General features: G+C 42.8%; 1 protein-coding gene across 2 annotated transcripts; it reads left to right on the top strand.

Annotated features, from left to right (window-relative positions):
- Positions 1 to 333: 333 nt before the first annotated feature.
- Positions 334 to 8,406, top strand: csrnp2 (cysteine-serine-rich nuclear protein 2). 2 transcript variants are annotated; one of them, XM_084553295.1, is made up of 5 exons: positions 334 to 938; positions 2,378 to 2,550; positions 2,654 to 2,931; positions 3,804 to 4,100; positions 5,312 to 8,406. In XM_084553295.1, exons 2-5 carry the CDS (start codon positions 2,391 to 2,393, stop codon positions 6,302 to 6,304), a joined length of 1,728 nt encoding a protein of 575 aa, XP_084409421.1. In that variant the 5' UTR covers positions 334 to 938; positions 2,378 to 2,390; the 3' UTR covers positions 6,305 to 8,406. The 2 variants fall into 2 exon arrangements, with proteins under 2 accessions (XP_084409421.1, XP_084409422.1); XM_084553296.1 differs by having other exon boundaries at positions 752 to 938; positions 2,654 to 2,916.
- Positions 8,407 to 22,181: the final 13,775 nt, after the last annotated feature.

Genomic DNA, 22,181 nt, shown 5'->3' on the forward strand with positions numbered 1-22,181 from the left:
AGCTCTTCCTTCTTTTCTCAATTGGCATTAATTAGTCATTTTGTTGCCATGGAAACAAGACACGACGAGGAGAATGACTTATACTGTCAATTATTTTATGCTAAGACGTTGGCTCATATTGAATGCAACCCCTTGTCGTTTTTGCCACGTCTAATTCTGCCCCAATGTGAACAAAGAAGGCAAAATGAGAAAACCCCCGAATCACTTCATCTCCCAGCATGCCTCGGCGCAGGACATGCCTGTGATGTCACAATAAGTATATATACGGCTACAGGGAAGAATTTCTTCCTCCATTGTTACATTGTAACAAACGGGACCGGGGCAAAACCGGGAGAAAAACGTCTTCTCTTAGAAACCGTGAAACATTTTGACAACCAAGCGAAACGAGCCGGTCCGCGTTTTTAAACCGAGAAGACAACGAAGACGGACGACTGCACCCGCCCCGGTGAGAAGGAAAAAAAAAAAAGGATAAACGAACACAGATGTCAGCGGATTTCTCCATTACAAGCTTTACAAGGCTCACATCAGGAAGATAAGACCCTCGGCTCGTTACATTATTCCTTCTGCAGCGAAAATGCTGGGGAGTAAATTGCACATGACGCCCCTCTTCTTTCTGTCCTTTAAATAGCTAGGTATGCACCATTTAAATAAAACACGCCGGTGTTACAGGCAGCTCCTGCTTCCTTCGCGTATCTCTCAGGGTGCAGAACAATGAGCATGGAGCCTAAGTAGCCTAATATAGCCAGATACAAGTGCTGCAAATTGACAATCACGCAAAGGCATACAGCCATTCACTCCACTGTTGCAGTCTGGATACTCGGCTCAGGGACAATAAAGCACCACACAGAGCGTTTAAAGATTGATGTGCAGCTCAGTGTTGGAAAGAGAAATCTCGACCTACGAGCTGGTTGGAATAAGGGTCCCTGTTTCTGCCCCAGGTAAGAGGGTTTAGTGTTTCATTAACCATTGTGTGTGTGTGTCTGCGAAGAATGTAGAGAGAGAGCTGGCTTCACTAGAGAGAGAGAGAGAGAGAGAGAGAGAGAGGGCGATCGAGCCTTTTTGCTTGTCAGACTGATATAACGTCCAACCTCCCCCCTGCACTGTCTAACCAGCATGCACACAGTTAAACAAATACCTCATCCAAACTGCATGTCCCTGATGGTAAATACACTGTGAAGTCTGCAAACATACTGCCACAGCCAGACCAAGCCCTGAAAGGAGCAGTCTGGTGTCCACAACGAGAGATGAGCCTAAAATCAGCTGTGTTGCTCTGTTTACACTGGGCAGAAAACGGTTAAAAGTGATCCTGTAACCAAACCAGCATCTCCACAGAAGAAGCGTCATGACCAGGCCCTGCTCCTTACAACCTCTTCAAGTGTGTCAAATTAGCTGAGAACCCCATCCACAATGGGCAACTCAGCCCTCATCGGTAGTTTTACACTGCAGCATCGCGATCAGACAGTTACAGCACCTCCCTAAGAGTCAAGCCATTCAGTAATTTGTGCGTGCATTATTATTTGAGCACCAAACTTCCCTGTAAAATGACTGCAGTTGATTCATTATTCACAGAGCAGAATCACGATCTGTCTCCATATGACATCATTTCTTCAGCATCTGTCCATTTTAGGACAAATGCTATGGAAATGCAGGATTTCTTCTTTAAAAAAGCTGAATGGGTAATTACTCACGTGGAGCTGTCCCATTTACGAATGACTCTGTAGTCGGTCACATGTTAACTGAGGCCCAGTTAAAAAGAGAGAGCTGTTTAGTAAGCTATTAACTACCTCACTCATACCACAGAGAGCACTATTATAGTAACCTATGATCTGCTGTCTTTATAGAATAAATAATTAGCACCAGTTTGTTCATGAGATGCAGGCCCGCAGCGTTAACATAAGACTACACGTGCTGCTTTCATTCACCTTGTTCGACCTTTCTTGCAGATGCGATTGATCAGCTCCACCTTTCACTCGCGTCAATGTCTCCTTGCATTGTTTAACGCTGAACTGTGAAGTTAAAACGAAAGCGCAGAGATCATTTGCTTCAAGGCTGTTCACACAAACCGTGCTTGCCCAGTTGCCATGGTTACATTTCTAGACTTGATGATTTCAAAGTCGGATTTCGTGCGAGATGGGAGTCAGAGAGACGAAATGATGGAGCTAGAATACAGATGAAAGGAGACGGGGCCGAGCAGATGTCACCTCATTGTTTCTCTGTTGAGAGCTGACCTCACAGTGGATATAGATTACACAATTCTCTGAGGGATGACACATTTTTTTTTTGTCTCTGTTGTAGTAAACAAATATTAAACAGTATAATAATGATTGGTGCAGAGGGTGTTCTCTGTGGCTTGGCGTGTGCTGCCCTGTCCCCTCAGACACCAAGTTTCCATGGAGGCAGGTTCGTCCCTCAGCCTCAAACGAAGATATGAAGAGGTGGACAACAGCTCTCCCTTCTCTACACCTAAGGACTCTGACGATGACATCTCCAGTAGCGACAGCGCTGACAGCTGTGACAGCCTCAACCCACCTTCCAGCACTACATTCACCCGTGAGAAACAGAAGAAGGCGCACATTAAAGGAAATAAACAATATATTGCTCATGTTTAACATTTGCAACCCAAATCTTCCTCCTGCTTCTCCCCCCACACCAGCAACCTCGATCCTCAGACAGCACAAGCCGTCACCGGGGGGAAAGCGGGTTCGCTTCGACGTGGTGACGGTGTATTACTTCCCCCGGCGGCAGGGCTTCACCAGCGTGCCCAGCCAAGGGGGCAGCTCCCTGGGCATGGCTCGTCACCACTCCTCCATCAGACGCTACACGCTGGGCGAGTTTGCACGTGAACAGGAAACCAGCCACCGGCACACTCTGCGCCAGCACCTGCGCCAGGAGAAGCTCAACGCCCGCAAGATGAAGGTAAAGTATATGAAGGTATATCATCTTAAGTTCTACAATTCCTTTATGCACACTTAACTGTTAATAGTGAGTGAGTTGAGTCCTTTGTCCTGATCTTAAAAGATTATGGTACAAAACTTTATTAAATTGTACAAATGAATATAGTATTGAAACATCTAAACAGAGCATGGTTTCACCTGAAAAGCAGATGATATCTCTATTTGCAGTAAAAGCATTTACTCAAGGGTTGTCCTTTAAGATCACATAATCTTTTTGTCTTGTGACTCCTTACAAAACCACTCTAGATGGGCCCCTTTCCACATTTCACATGCCTGTGAGCAGTTAGCAGGCCCGCTGAAGACTAATTACCCCCTTTGAACCTCTCAAATGGTTTCATTTAAATAACTCTTTCAGGCCAGAGAGGTAAAAATCTCCAATATTTCAAACAAATTTGCACAAATTAGGAGAAAGTTCAAAAGATACATACACATTTGTGTAATGCAAGTTTGTTTTTTCTTCTTTCCTACCCAATTACTCATCTTACAGGCTATCAGATTTATCTCGTGACCCTTAGAGGGGGCCTGCCTCCCAGAGTGGGAACTACAAAACTAAGCTACCAAAATAGAAAGTATATAAAACTCCTTACAGAGTAACTTCAACACTGATGCATCAGTGGTAACAATCTACAATGTATGTTATATACTGCACATTTACAAAATCAGAGTATTATTATAACATAGTATTTATCTATACTTTTACAAATGAACCAAATACTTTCTCTACAAGTGCCCATTTTAAAATTCTTGTGCAGTATCACACTTTGGGGTTACTTACTTATAAATCTCAAAGTAGGCAGTCAGTTTCTCATTGTCCACAGCTCACACTTCCACACTAATTGCCATCCACAGCTGACAAGGAACGGCACGGTGGAGTGCGCTCAGGCAGACCTGCTGACCCTGGAGGACGTTTCAGACGAGGACCTGGACGTGGACGGGATGGAGGTGGACGACTGTTTCTTCCTTCAGCCGCTGCCCACGAAGCGCCGCCGGGCCCTCCTGCGAGCCTCCGGCATCGCCCGCATAGACGCCCGCGAGAAAGCCGAGCTCAGAGCCATCCGCCTGTCTCGGGAGGAGTGCGGTTGCGATTGCCGTTTGTACTGTGACCCTCGCCACTGTGGCTGCAGCCAGGCTGGTATTAAGTGCCAGGTGAGCGAGCCTCTGTGCAGTTTCCTTTTTACCATATTCATTTACTTCTTGTTTTTTTTTTTTACAGAAGACATTGTGACACATCGCAGTGGGAAAATCATATTTATAAATAATTAAAATAAATGTGACTGCCATGTTCTACATGCTGGCTTACTGTCACTCTGTCATGACTTTATGGGACTCTTGAATATAACAGAGCAGTTGTTAATATATAATCTAAAACACATGTCCTCTGCCTGCTGGGACAGATCAAAATGTCTGCTGTTAAAACGCCTATTTTGTTGAGTTTTGCGGAGTTTACACAGTGCATGTATTCTGCTTCTCTCTGGCAACTGAAAATGGCCACTTGCTGTGTCTTCCATTTGCTGGACTCCAGTTCCTGTGTTGCAGTTTCCATTGTGGGAACTGAGGAAGTCTCTACTGGAAGAGAGCAACTTAAAGGGCCCCTCATGCATGTGCAAAGCAGTCGTGGCTGAATTTACTATTTCAGTTAGTTGAAAGGTTTAAGCCACGATTAATTCTTTATTTTATTTAACATTCATTACCAAAAGCATTTCAGTACAACAGTGGCCTGCAGCCAGAATGATTCGTTCTACTGACTGAAATGCATTTAGTGAAATAAGAATTTATACCTCACTGCCTGTACTTCATCTCCCATAATATACAAGAAGTTATACATATTGATGCATAATTATTATTAAAAGGCTTTTTCTTTTTTTGTGCATATGTTTGTGAGTCTGGATGTTGACTGGGAAACATCATAGTTCTAGCAGAGTGCATTTTAACATTTTAAAGAAACCTTATTGGGCCACATTTACTACGTGCATGTGTCACAGATGATGGTGATAATGCTCCATCAGGTTGTGGCGTGCTGACACGTATTTAGTCTGAGCTGCTTTCTTACTACCTCCAATTAGATTTTCTTTTAGATCAAATCCTTCGAGACCTAAAATCTGTGTTTAACTTAGCTGATTTTCTTATTTGACCACATACGTTAAGTTCTCTCTCGACCTGACTTGTTGCTCAGTAACCAGATAATCTCATGCTTTTTCCACTGATCTCCTTATTTCTCATCCATTTTTGTCATTTAAGCTGAACAGTAAACACATAACTTACGTAAATCAGTCAGTAATTCCCAAGTGTTTACTCTGCCCTTTACTGGTGAAACACGACAGAAGTGAAACTGAATTTACCCCTGCTTTCTTCTCCAGGTGGATCGAATGTCTTTCCCGTGCGGCTGCTCTAGGGATGGGTGTGGCAACGTAGCAGGCCGTATCGAGTTCAACCCCCTCCGTGTCCGAACTCACTACCTGCACACCATCATGAAGCTGGACTTGGAGAAGAGGAGGATGCTGATACAAGGGACTGGGGACCAGTATGCCGAATCAGACCAAATGTCTTCCCCCTCCTCCATTTGCCCCACTTCCCCGGACCTATCCTCCATCACTGGCCTGGACTCTGAGCTGGAGGAGAACGAGGCGCAGTCAGTTGTGGAGGTTCAGGATCTCCTGGCAGAGCAGGATATACTGGAGCGAGAGAACGAGACGGCCGTGTTGCACCTGCAGAGCGCTGAAGAGCAGGAGAGGAGGGAGAGGGAGGAGGCTGATGGGGAGGCAGTGCAGCAGGAGCTGAGCAACGGTGGTCTCACAGAGCAGCCTCTCTGCCTGCTACCCAGTGCCTTGGAAGGGGAGCTGCCTGTGCAGGCAGAGGTTCCGGGTGTGGATCAGGTCCTCCTGCAGGGACCTTTCCCCACAGGGGCCACGGTGTTGTGCATCACTGACAACCAGGAGCAGAGCCCTTCTGACCTCCTCAAAGACTCCACCTCTCTGCTGTACTATCAGCTCAGTCCTATTGAGCCTGGAGCCTTTGAGGTGCTCCCCAGAGCAGAGGAACAAGAGGAGCATTTGGTGAGAGAACAAGATGCAGGAGGAGAGGAGTTTGTGGAGGGGAAACAAGAAAAAGGGGATAAGTTTATGAAGAGGAAACAAGAAGGAGGAGGGGAGTTGAAGGATGATAAGCATGAAGACAATGCCTGTCTACAGAGCTCGGGCACATCTTTGACCAATGTGATTTTGTGCTCAGAGAAATGCGTGGCAGTAGTGGAAGAGAGGCCCGCAAGTCCTCAGCAGAACGTCCCTGTAGAGCAGTGCCAAGGGGAGCCCTGCTTGGAGAAAGGAGTAGATCCACTGCCTCCTGAAGTTTAGTACTAGCTTCTCTGCAGATATTTTGCACAATAGCTTCATCGAAGATGAGAAAATTCCACGTTTCACATTTATTCCTGCTCTCATCCAGAATGACTACAGGTTGCAATCTCTTCTAGTGACTGTCATTGAATTATATGGAGAATGAGTATTACAAAACACGAGGGAGGGGAGATGCTGAAAGCACAAACAGGTTACTCCCAAGTAGTAATATGGATGCAGTTAAACGGCAACATTGTACGTAATTCTGTTGGGGGTGATGAATGCGGCCTTAATGGAAAAACATCACAACAACACTTGTATGTAGGAGTGCAGCGACTAGTGCTTTGTTCATTTCCAACGCAGCAAATAGAAAACACAGTGTCTGTGAACGCTGACATAAGCCTTTTGTTTGGTGACGTGTAAAGCTATCAACACTAAACACAGATTGTCTTGCAGTGTGCAAGATGCTGGTGTATTTAGATACTTAACTGGCGCACTCTCCATGACAGCATACCTGTGCTGTAGTCAAGCCAAATAAAGGCCTCTGGTTGTATCCTCCGCTGAAAATAGACCTAATAATCCTGGAAATACTTGTTTTTGTGTACTGTATATGCATTTGCAACGTGTGCAAGACAGAGCTGAGGTTGCTGCTTTTTTTCAATCTGTGCGCATATTGTGAACTGAGGTTGTCGTGGCTGCGCTGCACTGACACGTGAAGGCAAACCCTGCGCAGATTAGCACAGCGCCTTAGTTGTTGCTCTTGCTCAACTTGGACTGCTCGTACAAACGCAGTCGATTTGTCAATAATAATAATAATAATAATAACTAAAAAAAAAAAAAAGAACGTTTACCTGTAGTTGCAATGCCTATGATATTATTTGTGTCTTTTGTGAATTAGATCCTGTTGTTTTGAAGTCCTTGCAGTCTGGAATGAAAGGAGATGTTATTTCTTTCATTCTTCTACACAGTAATGCCATGTAGTCAGTCACGTTATGAAATAGATCTTCCTAGTCCTTTTTTTAAACGCGTTGTTCTGTACGGAAGAGATAATTCCGAATCAAGTCAAATTTCCTATGAAGAAAATAGCAGTAAATATTGAAAGAAATCCGCAGCCTGTGCTGTTATAAGTAGTTATACAAAGTGATGTGAGTAATTTATGGATCAGATCGACAACAGCCTGAATTGTATATTTTATGTTCGAGCTGTATGTGTGGGGCGTGTGTGTGTGTGTATGTGTGTGTGTGTGTGTATATTGGTATCTCTACACGAGCGAGAAAGGTGCATCTGTGTGTGCATGCACATGTGTATGTACTGTATTAGATGGGTCGGGGGGGGCGTGTTAGTTAGGATGATATATTTTATTCCCGAAAGGTGCTGATGTTACAGATTTACAGTTTTCCCCCCCGACATCATGAGAAATGATTTCACGGCGATGTTTCTCGATGGCTGAAGTAAGAAGCATTGGAGAGCCTCTTGTGGCTACTGCACTGCAAATGAAAGGAACCGTAGTGATTATGGATTGAGGTGTTCTGTGATTGGGATGTAACATTTCTGGTCTTTAAATGTCTTTTTAAGCTGCGTCCCATTTAATACTGATCTGCGTAAGTGTGCCGACTCTTCTTACACAAAGTCAGTCCTTTGTTTTGTTGCCTAAAAATACAGCTGTTGCTTGTTGTAACGGCTCGCCTAACACAGGATGTGCTGCTGTGTATGAGTTGTCTGATGTATTCCTTTGCCTTTTTTTTTTTTATTGTCTTAATATAATCCTGCTTAAGAGTTGCACCAAAGCAGTGGTTTCAGACCTAATTAAATGATGCTTTCATTCATCAGATTTTAACAAAGCAGTCTCCTGTACTTATTGTGAGGCTGCAGATTTATTGTGGCTCTTTGTGCTTGCGTGACTTGCCTTGACATAGTACCATCTTTGAAGTGATGATGATTACAAGCTGCCTATTGTTGAGCTTTTGTCCATGGCTTTCTACTAATAGACATAGGTTTGGGACCACTGCACCAAATTAACTCCAGTACACTATGTGATTATGTGAAAGGAGAGTGTGGATGTTGAGAAGACTGATGAGTTTAGACTTCATCTAAAAGCTGTGAGAACTACTCTCATGCTAACTGTTGCCTAAAGTGGACAAAAAGGTTTTTTTTTTATACAAAAATAAAAACAATAAAACACTCATTGCGAAAAGGACGGTTTGTGTGCTGTGTTATTTTTCATAGTAAATCTTCTTTAATACATTTTAGGTTACACATCATGCTGCAATTCATCAGCCTTCACCTCAATTTGGTTCGATTACTAGTACACAGAGATAATGTGACATTAAAAAAAGCAGTAAAGTGAACATAAAAAGCAGAAATATGTAAACTAAAACAAGCTAACTCCTGCAGCATGATACCTTTACTGGGAGTAGAGGCTTTGAATGCAACACAATTTGCTTTAATACTTTTTCATACATTTATAAAAAATATTATTTTACACAGTAATATTGTTATTTTTTGTGATTTATGTGACTGAAGAAAGAGTCTGTAAATGATCTCTTATTATACTACAGAAATCAGAGGCCTCTGTCCTCATTCATACACTGGCGGTCACGACAGTGGCTGTGCAGGATAATCTCTGACCACTAGGTGGCAGCATAAACTCAGAGCATTAAAACATGATCGGTTCATTGACTGGAGTTTTTACTCGGAAATCTGAGACTCCACCCTGATATAGTACTATTGCAGATATTAGCACAATCAAAATGAATACAACCTCTTAATGGCCCGGTCCCTGACTTCCAAATGATCTCTGTCTGCACTTCTTCAGTGTTGCAGTCCACAAGCAGATATTACATTTTCACACCTACTCTTCACTGAACGTGGAAGCCAAAATATCTGCACTCCTTTGTTCAATAGCAGGAAGTTGTGAGCTCATTATAGCCCCAATGTCTTTGCCTACATTAACTACGACTCACTGTGGAAAGAAGAAACTGACGAGTTGGGTATAAATAAATGTGAAATAAGTGTTTGTGTGACTATCAAAATGTCATCATGAGTTTATTAGTTCACTTGTCACCTAATGAAAATAATAACATCTTCTGTGGGTCTGCAGGACCAAGACTGCAAATTTATAACCAAGGCCATAGCACTTGATAATGTAGCCTGCAATTTAGAGTGCACTCCTGCAGTGTGGGTCTTGTGTGAAAACACGCTTACATTCTATTTTTCACCATAACTCAAAAAGCAAATGATTAAAAGAAAATGTGTCTCTTACCAACTTTACAGAATCACGATGTTAAATCTCTGGAGTGCCTCTCTGAGTGTGTCTCTTCAGTCAAAGTTACCCTGCTTGTCTGTGCCAGTCACCTTTTATTTGCGCTTGTTTGTTTGCTCTACTCAGGACTGAGAATAGGCCACAAACATCCAGTAAACAAATTACCTCTGGAACAATTGTGGCTGTGGTCCACAGCTCTGAGAAACATGCATGGTCTGTTTAACCTTTCCGGCAACTGACTTACTATTGTTTTACCTCTCCAATGGCTGGACCCGATAGCTTCAGGCCTGCTAATGGAGTCCATCAAGTGACTGTGGAAAGATTTTATGAAGACTTTCAGATAAAGTCATAATCAGAGAGAAACACTCCCACAGTCACATCAGAGAGTGTTGACAGATGTGCAAAATCACCAGCTTTTTCAGGCCTTTCATTTTATTGTTGTGACTGGACAGAGCCATGGAGAGCAACTGGGTGTTGGACGAGTGACGTATGTGAAATGGAAAACTGCCACACCACCTCGCTCCAGTCTCCCAGTCTGAAAGTGCTGCTCCAGCGCCTGGAAAGAATGCTCTGTCTTTCCCCCTCTCTCTCTCTCTCTCTCTCTTTCTCTCTCTCTGTGACGCCAGCACTATGGCATCATTAGGCCTTCACCGAAACCAATCCTTCTTAAATGGTGCTATTCATAAAACGGGCTCATGGTATTTTCACTAGTCTGTTCTGCTCTTCACATGCTGGCTGAACTGAAGAGGGAAATCCAGACCTCCAGAACAAAGTTCATTCTGTGTGCTCAAGAGAAAGGATCCACATAACCATCTGAGAGCAGGATGAAGGAAACAATGAAGGCAGTGAAGGTTGGCGCTAAAGCACGCCAAACTTTCTTTTTCAGCCCATCAGTGAAAAAGCAAATACAGCCCTAAATATGCACTTGTCTACTTATCTGGGTCCCTTATTCAAACAAGTAATTCTCCGTTACAGTCTCTAAAGTCTATTGTTTGTAGTTAGTTGTAGAAACAAGTAGCCTGACTCTGTCCAAAGGAATCAAAAAGTCTCTGCTTGTTGCCTAGCTGCTCAAAGAAATATTCTGGCATATAATCCTTTAAAACAATTCTTATTATTATCATTTTTCCTCATCGACTTTTGTGAACTCTAGCTGGATTTTATTACCTTGGCACAGAGTCAGTCTTTATTTCTATTTCTGGTACAATACTATCATGACATGTACATCTTTCCTTTTAACTTACTTCAAGAAATTCAAAAAGGTTTTGAAGGAAGCTAAAAGGACAGTCCCTTGTTAAATTTTCATAGGATGAACTGCCGACTGTCACAGAGGTGTGGAAGTATTGTTAACAAGAGGTGGTAGCATAGTTTGTGCTCTGTTTAGTCCATCTGTTTTACTCCACATGGCCAACACACCCCATGAATATTTTGCATGCACATATGAACAAAGGTGTAGCGATCCATGTTTGAACTGAACAAATGCAGATATCTTTAAGAATGTTTTGACAAAAGGAATAATTTCACGTCGAGTTAGTTGAAATACAGTATATATTGCCAGCCCGCAGTACTATACAGATGTGAATATGATCGTTTTACTAACAAAGACCATATAAAGGACGTTTATTAAATGAAAGAAATAGATGGAGGGGTGAGAGGGATCAAAAGGATGAGTAAAATGGAAGGGAAGAGATTGATGAGGTTGAATGTGGAGATGGAACGTGATGCTGAGGTTGGGGGGGGGGGGGGGGGGGGGGGTTGCAGGAAGGTTTGGCTCCTTGTCCCTCTGGATCCTGTTATGAAAGAGGGAAGAAAGAAGAAGGATGGACTGGTTGAGAACTGACATCCTACTGTACATAGAGAGAGAAACGGGTTCATTTACCTAATTTATAATAACTCAGTTGAATGCTGTCTGATCTGTATTGCATTTTTGAAATGATGTTACATCTTCCTGCAAGACAGACATTTTAGATAAATGTGATTTTCTTTTTCAAAATTACTATACATCAATCTTCCACATTAATCTATACACCAGCATACTGTATGCTAGTGTATAGATATATCTTCCTGGCTCCTCATATGTAAGGAAACTGCTGACATGGTAGATTTTACAAGAATCCAATCTGAATGATGTAGATATAGTTATAGTTACACTATGTTGCTCTAACAGAACAAAACGTTTCATTTGATTCATTTTTGTAGCATTAAGTCTTTTTAAAATAGGACTGAACACACTGAGGCCAAAAGCAGAACATTTCTCTTATGTCATCTACCTCTGGGCATGAGGTGGCACTGCCAGAACAAGCAAAAAAAAAAAAAAAAGGAAAGTGAACCAAAGCAACGCATGGCAGCAGAGCCTGAATGATTCCCAGCAGAACCAGAAAAACAGCTGTGGACACACAGCTGTGTGAAATATGGTGTGTCTTGCACTGCCTGCTGCTCCTCAAGGACGTGTCTGTCATAGCTACGTTCAAGTTTCCTAACAACAGCTCTAAAACATCGTACATTATGGAATTTACTGAAAAAAAAGTGTGTAGTTTCAGTCCTTTGCATGTTTCCTTGTGGTTTCTCTTGAATGCTGCATGTTCTTCCTTCCTTCCAGTCTTGTAATAAAAACCATCCCATTAGCTAAGCAACTGGCTGCGTGCCCAGCTTTCCTCGAGGTGGAAGTTTAAATATCTATATGCTTACATAGCCTCTTAACAACAACCAGTGGGTAACCTCATCTGAATGTTTTCTATCTTACCCGAGGAGCATGAAGGAGTGACTTCATATCAGAAATATCCGGAGAAAGACGAATCTGCACCTCTCGTTTGACCCTTGCTGCCGTGAGGAGGTTTTTAATTTATGTGTGTTGAAGGCTGCAGTTAATTTTGCTGTTTACGATCTTTACTTGTTTAGTTTTATTTTCATGATTATTTCTCATTTTTAAGATCTCAAGTGGCAGTTTAATAGCTGAAATGGGCAATGTTACAGGGTTAAGTACGTTGTTGTGTGTTGCAGATTGCAGCTAACTGAATACGTTTTCCTCACCTTTCTGGGCATATAGAGAAACTATGGCTGGTTGCCACAATGTAGAAATGTTAAAGACCATCTCTAGAGCCAGATTTTGTTTGTGGCAGTGAAACATGGTGAGCATTTTAAACTCAGAAAAGCCCAAAGGTTCATAGTTGCAAGCACAAATGAAAACATAATTAAGAATACAATATTCCACTTGTGCTAATAGGCTCCTCTAAATCCTTCACACTGCTGTTCTAATGGGACAAACTATGACAATCCTCAGGCAATCACTATTTAATGATCATATCCTCCTCTTGATGTAATGATATGTCATTACAATAATATTGCAAGTCAAGATTTCACAAACCAAACCACAATTTAGCCACACTAGCTCCATGGTTATATGGCTCTAGGAAAGTGGACGTTCCTATAGAGTCATCACAAAACTGAATTACGTCATAAAGCTAGGGAGACATTTCTTTAAATAATATAATAAAAATAAAAATAAATAAATAAATGCTTTTCAAGCTCTGTTGAGCTCTTGGCCCTGCTGTTGCACATTGGTAGCTGTCATCCATTGTGTTGTACAAGTGGTGGGAATAGGAGAGATATGTGCTTTTAAAAATCTGGGAAAGGATGTGGAGTCACTTCCTGTCCATGTGCCCTATTCCCTAATGGACAATTATGTGAATCATGTAAAACTCCCTCCATGTGGCAAATGTCTAACCCCGATCACGACAGGCCAGTCACTTAACGTTAATTAAAACCATATTCCTACTTGTCTTTCTCCTCGTCTTGTATGAGTCTAGCAGTGTTGAGTCATTCCCAGCAGGGGCCAGGCTACTCTGACATTTACGGCAGCCCGATTTTCAGTAGCGGCCTTGTGTATTGATGGTTTTATCCAGTGACCTCATTTCCTGTAACGAAGGGGTTCACTGGGCTACCTGTAAAAACAATGCTCTGCCCTGGCTCAGTGGGTAAGACTTTCCATAGCTGGGTTGTATGTATGAAGAAGCAGGCAGTGTGGAGTGTGTGTGTTTAATGTAGGGATGTTGGAGGGTGGAGGGTGCTTTCCATCTGTGGAATAATCTGAAAGGGTGGAATTTACTCAGGAAAAACGCCACATTTGAGTTAATAGGTGCAGTTTTTCTTTTGTGTAATTGTGGCTTACTCCATGTAAAAGCAGCAACTGCAAGACTGATACACTGAACATTACCTTCTATGTTCCTGCTTTAAATCATCTACTTGTTTGGTGAAAAAAAACTTTTTTTTCAGTGAGACAGCTCCTAACTGCTATTTAAAATCCATAAAATATATTTGTATCCATGTGTTGTCTCACGCAAATGCTATTTTTTACCTGCTGTCTCATTGGTGCTCATGCGTGCTGGGAACCGGGACTCGGTCTCGGGTTACTGCTGGGAAAACAAGCGTAGCGTGAGTCCAACAGGTGATGGGCTTGATGGAGGGGCTTGTCATAACACTGCGGCGCTTCATCACTGTGGGACTGCTGCTGAAAATTAATTACACATCAGGGATGACTTCAGAAGATTATTTATAGGCCGCCTTTTGGGGGGGTTTAATGGAAAGGGGATCCCGTTCAGAGCGAATGGAAGTATCACAGAACCGCTCGCCTGGACACTGAGCGACATCTCTTTGACTTGTGGGCTACTCAGAGTAATGTGAGGTCATTCAGAGTTTGGCTCTTTAAAGACCTGCTGTGCATCTGTGAGCTCTTGTCAGGTTTTCAGTGTTGGCAATCAGTAACAGATAACTGTCCAATTCAACCAAATGTACACCAGGTTAAGCTGGGTAATGCTCTGGAATGCTGAACTGGTTTCTGTTTGCTCTGTCCTTCAAATGTACTGCATGTTTCACATAAATTACTGAAAACAGCCCAGTCAACCAAAGAGTAGAAGAAATGTATAGCGGTGTTAATATATTTTATTTGAGGTTCAGATTAAATAGAAATCTGTGCTAGAATGCAGAGTCACATGAGCTGTGTGAACTGGCACAGATTATGCAGCACCAAGAGGGCAGATTTAGAAGGTAAAAAAACTGCTGAATGTCAATTTGATCTTCTTCCCCTGCTCCACTCCCAGCTGCTCCCCGGGTAAATGTTACGGTTCAGCACTTCAGTGAGATGCGACGGCTTTCCCACTCGGCTGCCAAAAGGGAATCACAGAGAAATCTGATTACCGGGGATCTTCGTCTGTCTGGGTTTTTAGGAGTTAACTGAGACTGATGAGGCGTTCCAGAAAAACATCAGAGGACTCGTGTGTGATCTTGGTACCGATTCACTCGACTACCATGTCAGACAGCATCCTGGGAGCTGATAAAATATTTCAATAGAAACCCAAAACGCCCTTTCCTGAGATTAAACTCCAGGGAAGAGAGAGCTCTGAGAAGAGATGAGGAGTTCAAACTGCCATAAATTCTTGGCATAGTAACACAAACTGGAGAGCAGCTAGATGGTTAATGAATACGTCCTGATCCGCCTCACTTCACCCCCCGGTGCAGTTTCCCACAGGACACCACTTTTGTCATTGCTCGAGCTCTGAAAATAGTTGTTGTGAGCACAAAGGCACAAAATAGATGCAATTAGAGCACTTCTTCCTGGCCAGACTTCTCAGGGATGTTTTGGCGTTTCAGATCCTTTCAAAAAAAAATTACCTTTCCACTTAGCCAATACAAAAGTGCTTTTCCTCTTTAAAGGGTCAGTCCACCCAAATGAAGCACGAACACGGCAGGCAGTGAATGACTGTAAAAGAAATGACTGCAGTCCATAAACCGGCACCACCCCCTCGCAAAAGTGACTCTGTTACATTTCTTGTTGCTGGTGTTTTTTATTTTTAATAAAACTCTGGACTAGGTTCACTTTTATGCAGTTTATGCAGAGCCTTAAACTACTCTTCTGGTTGCAGTTTAATATTTAATGTACAGACATGTATACGTGTGTGTAAATCTTTGCAAGAATGAGCATAAGTGCGTTTTTCAGAACGGCTAACAACCACCATTATACAGTGCGTTCTGCAAATGATCCATGACAATGACAGTTACACTAGTTTCATGTTTGGATGCCAACAGAGAGAATGTTTTATGTATTTGTCTTGAACTGTCCCTTTAGGGCTGAATCATATGCTCACGCTCACGTGAGTTCGGGCCCCTGCGCTCTGTGTTGGGTGTCGCCAGATTAGAGGGTTCTGTAGTTTCTCACCGACATCAGCCCCTGACCCTGCAGGGCTTTCTTTGCATTCGGGCCACGTCATTAGGCTCCTGCAGAGTGTGACTACTCACCCAGGGAGGGGAGGTCATCTCCCAGCCCTTTACTAATCACTGAGCATCCAGACCCCCTCACCAGCAGCTGGCAGGTGAATCAACGCAGTCTTTGTCGAATCACCTGGTGGTGAGGTCTGATTTCTCCCCCCTCTATGATTATGGGGTAAAAGCCAGAGAGAGAAGTACTTTTGTTGAATTTAAACCAGTAGTTGCTGTGAATTCCTTCCTCTCTCTTTCTTTCTTTCTTGCTTGCTGGTGTTTTTAACCACACACACAATCAAATTTGTGTAACTTTGACTATATACCTGGAAAATTGATGCATGATAATTCGGGAAGACTTAAATAAAATAATACAGGTTACTTATATGATAAAAGAGGACTTGTGGAGCTGCTGGGAACCTGGAGGAAGGAGAATGATGACAGGGGAGTTGTGATTTATGACGGTGGAGGGTTTAGGAACCCTCACAGTTAACGTTTGGCTTTAAATCACTGTCAGAGAAGGGTGCGTCAACATTAAAGAAGAAGGGAGTTTAGAGCCCCATGCGGTGCTAATGAAGGTACCTGGTGCCTTAACTCAGCATGCATGCTTTTTCATGCGGAGGAAATGGTGGGAAAACTGAGCCACAGGGTGAGGAAAATCTACAGGATCTGAGCAGAAACTGTTGCCCCGAGAGAAATGTTCCTCAGTCAGGAGGTCAGTGTGAGGAAACTCTGAGCTGTATTTCATGACAAAAATGTCTTTCATCTGAATGGTTGAGTCATGAAACAGTTAACAGCTGACATCATCTTATATTCAAAGCTGTGAAGCTAGATGACCATCAGCTGGTTTGCTCAATTTAGCATAAGGACTGGATTAATGGGAAGCAGCACCTTGGCTCTCTCAGTCAGCAGGAAACAAAATCCATCTGCTAGTGCTCTTAAAGCTCAATAATTAACACGGGTTATCTTGTTTGGTTAATCTGTACAAAAAGCAAAAAGTGTAAGAGCTTTAGATAGGCTGGCAGATAGGTCCTGTTACCTTAATCTGGAGAGAGCCAGGCTAGTTGACTGCTATTGTCTCACTGTAGCCACAAAAGCTAATGCTAATTTACCAAAATTGTTGTACTGTTCCTTTAGTTTAACGTTGGTCATTGTATTTATTTTTTTTGATCCGTTACTTCTTCAGGCATCATATTTTAGTCTATAATTGCGCAATAGTAGATCAGCTTTGTTGTGTTTTCTGACTCAGTTTACATTTAGTAAAGTGCATGAAGTCCCACACCAACTTTGATCACATCACTTTCTCCAGATGCTTTCAGTTGATGGAAAGTGTTTTCAGTCACTATGGCAACAAAAACAAATAACTGTCTGCTTTGAAATGATTATTGTTTTTCCTAAAGCAGTTGGGTGGGGTGCATCTTGCTCAGCATGTGGTCACCGCAATTTGACACCAAGAAAGTTCTGTGTTTACAACTTCCCCAAAAAGCAGGACCAAAAAGTGTGACCTCAGACTGAGCTCTTGTAACATAAATGTTCCTGAAAAGCAGATTTAAACATATTCTGATCTTTAACTCGGTTTGTGTGCAAACCACCTTACACTACCGCCTACTGTAGTTTGTGTATGACCACCTCCTACTCAGCAATGAAGATTCTTGGTGTACAGTGCTATAGTTTGCAGAGATGCATCAGGAATTCACTTAACAAACATTTAATTTGTCCTAATGATGATCCATTTTGTTTGACATTTCGGCTAAACTATTTGTATCCTGTTATTCACTCTTTCATGTATGTTTGCGAAACACAGGAGTCAGCAACCAGCAACAGTCATGGCAGGACTCCAGGATGTCACAGTCAGGACCAAGTTACAGGATGTAACTCCCTGTTAAACCACAACTTTGTGTGTGTGTGTTGCATCACTGAAAAGTGCGACTCAGCAGATGTCTCTCGAGCTCGGCCCTCTGACAGTGGAAGTGAGTAGCAGTGGACTCACAGTCTGAAGACACAGATGTAGTTCTGCAGCTCATACGGCAACATTTCCTCATGTGTAAGGTAGTCTTTATGACCAAACCTCATTTAACTATGCGAGTGAATGTGTTAAACATTAAAACCTGTGGTAAATGTCAGCAAAGAAAGTGCAGGCCCCCCTCGGTGCAGCAGTGATGTGGTGGTTGAAGGCACTCCGCATCCCAGGAGCGGGAAACAATTGATTGCTGTTCTTGTGAAGTTACTGATACAGCTTGTCTTGCTTGAGCTTGTCTGTGTCCCGGGGTGAGAATGCGGTTGCGATCGAGTTAATCATTTCAGCTGTCAGTGCATTTTCCGTCTGCTCCTATAAAAAGACGCACATGTTTGTCCTGCTATCACCTCAAATCTTTTTGTCATCAAGATGTGTCTTCAGAGAGATGGGAACACCTGGCAGGCCGAGGCCAGAGACCAGATGGCACCTGTGGAATTCGGCCTCCTCCCCTGCAACCAGGTTGTGGACCATCCATACACCTGGATGTGGTCTGGATAGTGAGTTCATTCTGTTTGCCTAAAAATATCTGGCTTTACAGTCTGTCTGGGGGTTTATCAGACTGACATGTGTTGATAAGAGAAAAAAAAAATCTTCAGAAGCCTGTGCAGATTTCCAGCAAAACCATGGATCAAAAAGATTTCTTTCATTCAGATCGTAATGTTCCATTTTCAATATGCTTTGTATCAAAATATCTCAAATTCACATCTGAGGGCCTTCCACAGTTCAAAAAGTTCCAAGAGCTTTACAGACACAGGATTTACCTCATTCCTTTTAGCTTAGCGTGTGGTGATTTTAATTGGCTGTAGGAGGTTGCGGTTCAAGACGTGAGGACGCCCGACATTACTGCCATGGAAATAGCACGTTATGAGCAAAGGAAAGCCTTACTCATACAGCGCACAACGTGAAGTCTCCATAGCTTTGTCATCAATGTGCTAAACTCTCAGCTGAGATGATGGGTCTCTCTACAGCCAGTACATAACCCCACCCAGCTGGTCTCTGCTGTCCTCATCCGAAACCTCCCCTCTCCACCTCTTACTAACATCATCAGCATGGCCAGCGCCACAACTGAGAGACATGGAAGCAATTATAGCAGCAGCAGGCACGGGAACACAGTGTAGGCAGAATGAAGTCAAATCAGCCTAAGAAAATCAAAGCTCTGGCTCTATTTTAGCCTGCACGGGCAATAATCACTGATTCAGGAGCCTGTCAGTGGAGTGGTGCTGTGAAAAGGAAAACCTGTACTTTTTTATGAATGCCTTGGATCAGATAATGAGTGGAACTTGAACTGAGGGACTTCGCAGCTTCAATGGAAAGTGCCAACTACTGACTGACGAGAAGTTTGAAAACGGAGCCTTTTACTGGTTATGCAGGGTCTTTCCGAAAGCATAAATTGGATTATGGGAAGTGTAGGATTCAAATATTTGGAGCTAGAGTTAACTCCCTGACTAAATCTCAACCTTGTTCAGTTTCTTTTTCCCAAGTTCCCCAACATTATATAAGTGTAATACTCAGTTGCTCCTCTAAAAGCCACAGACATAAACACATTAGTTTAAAGTATATTGTTTGAGTAGAACTGTAAGTGAATGATATGAAATAAGGATCTGAGAATCCCACTGTGGCTTCTGCTGCTAGGGGCTATTTACACCAGTCAGGCATAACATTATGACCACTTTCCTAATATTGTGTAGCCTCTTTGTTCCTCCAAAACATTAGTGACTCATCAGAGAATGGACATGGGTCTTCTGAGGGTGTCCTGTGGTGTCTGGCAACAGAATGTTGTTAGTGGGGGCCTTTGGGTCCTATGGGTTGAGGGGAGGGGGGCTCTGAGGATCATCCCACAGATACTTGGTCAGTTTGGGACCTAGTGAATCTGGAGGCCAGGTCAACACCTTGTGCTGTTTTTCATGTTGGTAATGTTGGTATCTCCGAACCTCCTCAGTTAACCGTTTCTCTATGTGTTTTATCTTTATTGGTCCAAAACCATAATTTCGAAAATTGTAGAGATGGAAAAGTAGCTGGTAATAGAAAAGCGGAAATGTGCTAAGCAGACCACAGCTCTTGTGGTCTATGTCACCATGACGTGTAGTTACATTTCTGGGAAGGTGCACGTCAGGCTACAGCATTAGGGTCTGCGTAGGGTCTGGGCTGACGCTATAGCTACTTGAGTAGGAGGTATAAACCACGTGTAAGTAACCTCCACATGAATTCCAGGTCCAAAGGTTTCCCAGAAGAACATTGTATTGTCACAGGATGGTCCATGTTATTTACTTCTCCTGTCAGTGGTGATCTAGACCACCATGTTATGATTTATTGGTGTAGCTTATATTACAATAAGCATACCTTACTCCATGCTCCAGTCAGGGCAGCAGGACCCTTTGTACAGAGGAGGCCATCGTAATTTCCATGAATGGTTTGAGACAGTAGATCACATCTCCTTTTTAGATGTTTCCAGTGGTAAATTTAAGAATCCAGTGACGTGAACAAAGATGCTAGTGAACAAATCATTCAACTGGTATTTACGTTTAAGGTGTCCATAACTGAAATTTTAGCATTTATTCCAGTAAAAAAGTAATGAAGATTTTAGTTAAAATCATTCATATCTATCTATCCACTGATCGCGGAGTTGGTGGTTCAGTCCCTGGCTCCTCCACATGCCTCAGTGTCGGTTGGTGTGTGTCACTAAGAGGCATGTACTCGAAATCCTACTAAGGCTGAAAAGTGCAGTATATGTGGAGATCATTCACTGACAAATTTTACAGTTTACTTTGTTGCTAGGGCTTGAATTTCTAGTGGATCATGTTCAGTAGTTTTCAGCAGTTGATTCTTAGATGTTAGAGCAGCTCTGATTTCTTATGTTTGCACGACAAAGCGACAATATGGTGACCTGCCTAAAGCGTGTAAGTCTGATTTTTGTTGTAAAAAGATACACCTAGTAATTGAACCTATGGCGTGCTTAGAAAATGATCAACAGTAATGTAGTATACTGCATGTATATATGCGTGTGTTTGGGTGTTTTTGTGTATGTACAGTATATAGATAGATAGATAACCCTCCCGTGCTAAATCACTTGTTTAGATCCACTCCAGCAGCTATGATTCTCACAAAATCCATGTAATTATTTCCAAATCCAGATGATGAAGTTTTCACCACTTACTTCTCACAGACTCATCCAGCACTTTCTCAGATCCTCCCATTATACCAGTACTACTTCTTTCTCTGTCCTTCCACCCAGGCGGAGGTCATTATCGTTCACATGGGGGCATTACAAAGACAACATGGTATTCCCTCCAAGAGTGGCCCAACTCCCCAGCGACTGTGGTTTGGCCAGATTCTGATGAGCTGAGGTGGGTCTGTCCAAACAAGCCGGACACGCCCATGACGGCAGCTCTTCAAGGAGTCTAGACCCTCTTGTTACTCATGGAAACCAACATATTAGCACACAAACGTTTAGTGGGAGACTTAAATGTTCCAAGTTGTCCATGTCCCCTGGTTGCAGGGGTGGGACAGTTGGGGGCAGCTGTGAGCTTGTACGGTCGATATACTACAAGTGCGTTAGTCAAAATGGGAGAGACAGACTGTAGGATGGGGGCCGTCTTGTAAAGGGGAAATTTCTGCCTTAACAGCTCCCGTACCTAAGCAGAATGCACACAGAAGACCTGTGCCAAATCGCTAATAGAAAACAGACGCGTGGAGTATGAGGAGCGAGGCTTTCACTGCACAGCTCCGGAGGGAACCACTGGAGGAGTGACGAAGGAGGAGGAGGAGGTGGAAAGTAGGCAAAAAAGAAGGACATAAAGTACTAAGTAGATAACAAACTTTTAACCGTCATTTGCCCTCGGAGGCAGGCTAAGGCCGGAGCATTAAATCCCTATTTGTATCTGAGATTTCTCCATTCACTGACAGGATAAGAACTACTGACTGATAAGAAGAAAGCCAGCATAACACTTCACTGAGATAATTCTTTCAAACAGAGCCTGCTGTTCATTTGAGAGAATTCTTGACATCTTATTGATTTGGCTTAATGGATAAAGCACCTAACTGCAACCACATGCACACACACACAGATAACCACCCAGCATCAACTTTGAACTTACTGACAGTCTGCTGAGATGCAGCCAGCAGCGTGGTAGAAGATAAACATGAGGCGAGAAAATGTGAAAAGTTAAACATGTTGTAATAGTGTTTTTTTTTTTATTAGACTAACTGTGTCTGAAATGTTTATTGGGCGGAAAACTGGAGAACTTGTGTAATTTGTGTGGGACATTGGGAAATCACATGAGATGATTCATCTTTAAAATGTTGTGAATCAGATGTTTTCTCAAGACCACCAGACCCTTTACCCTCCTTACACCTCTCCTCTCCTCTCCTCT

The sequence above is a fragment of the Chelon labrosus genome (genome assembly GCF_963514085.1).
Source record: "Chelon labrosus genome assembly, chromosome: 10".
NCBI lineage: Eukaryota > Metazoa > Chordata > Actinopteri > Mugiliformes > Mugilidae > Chelon > Chelon labrosus.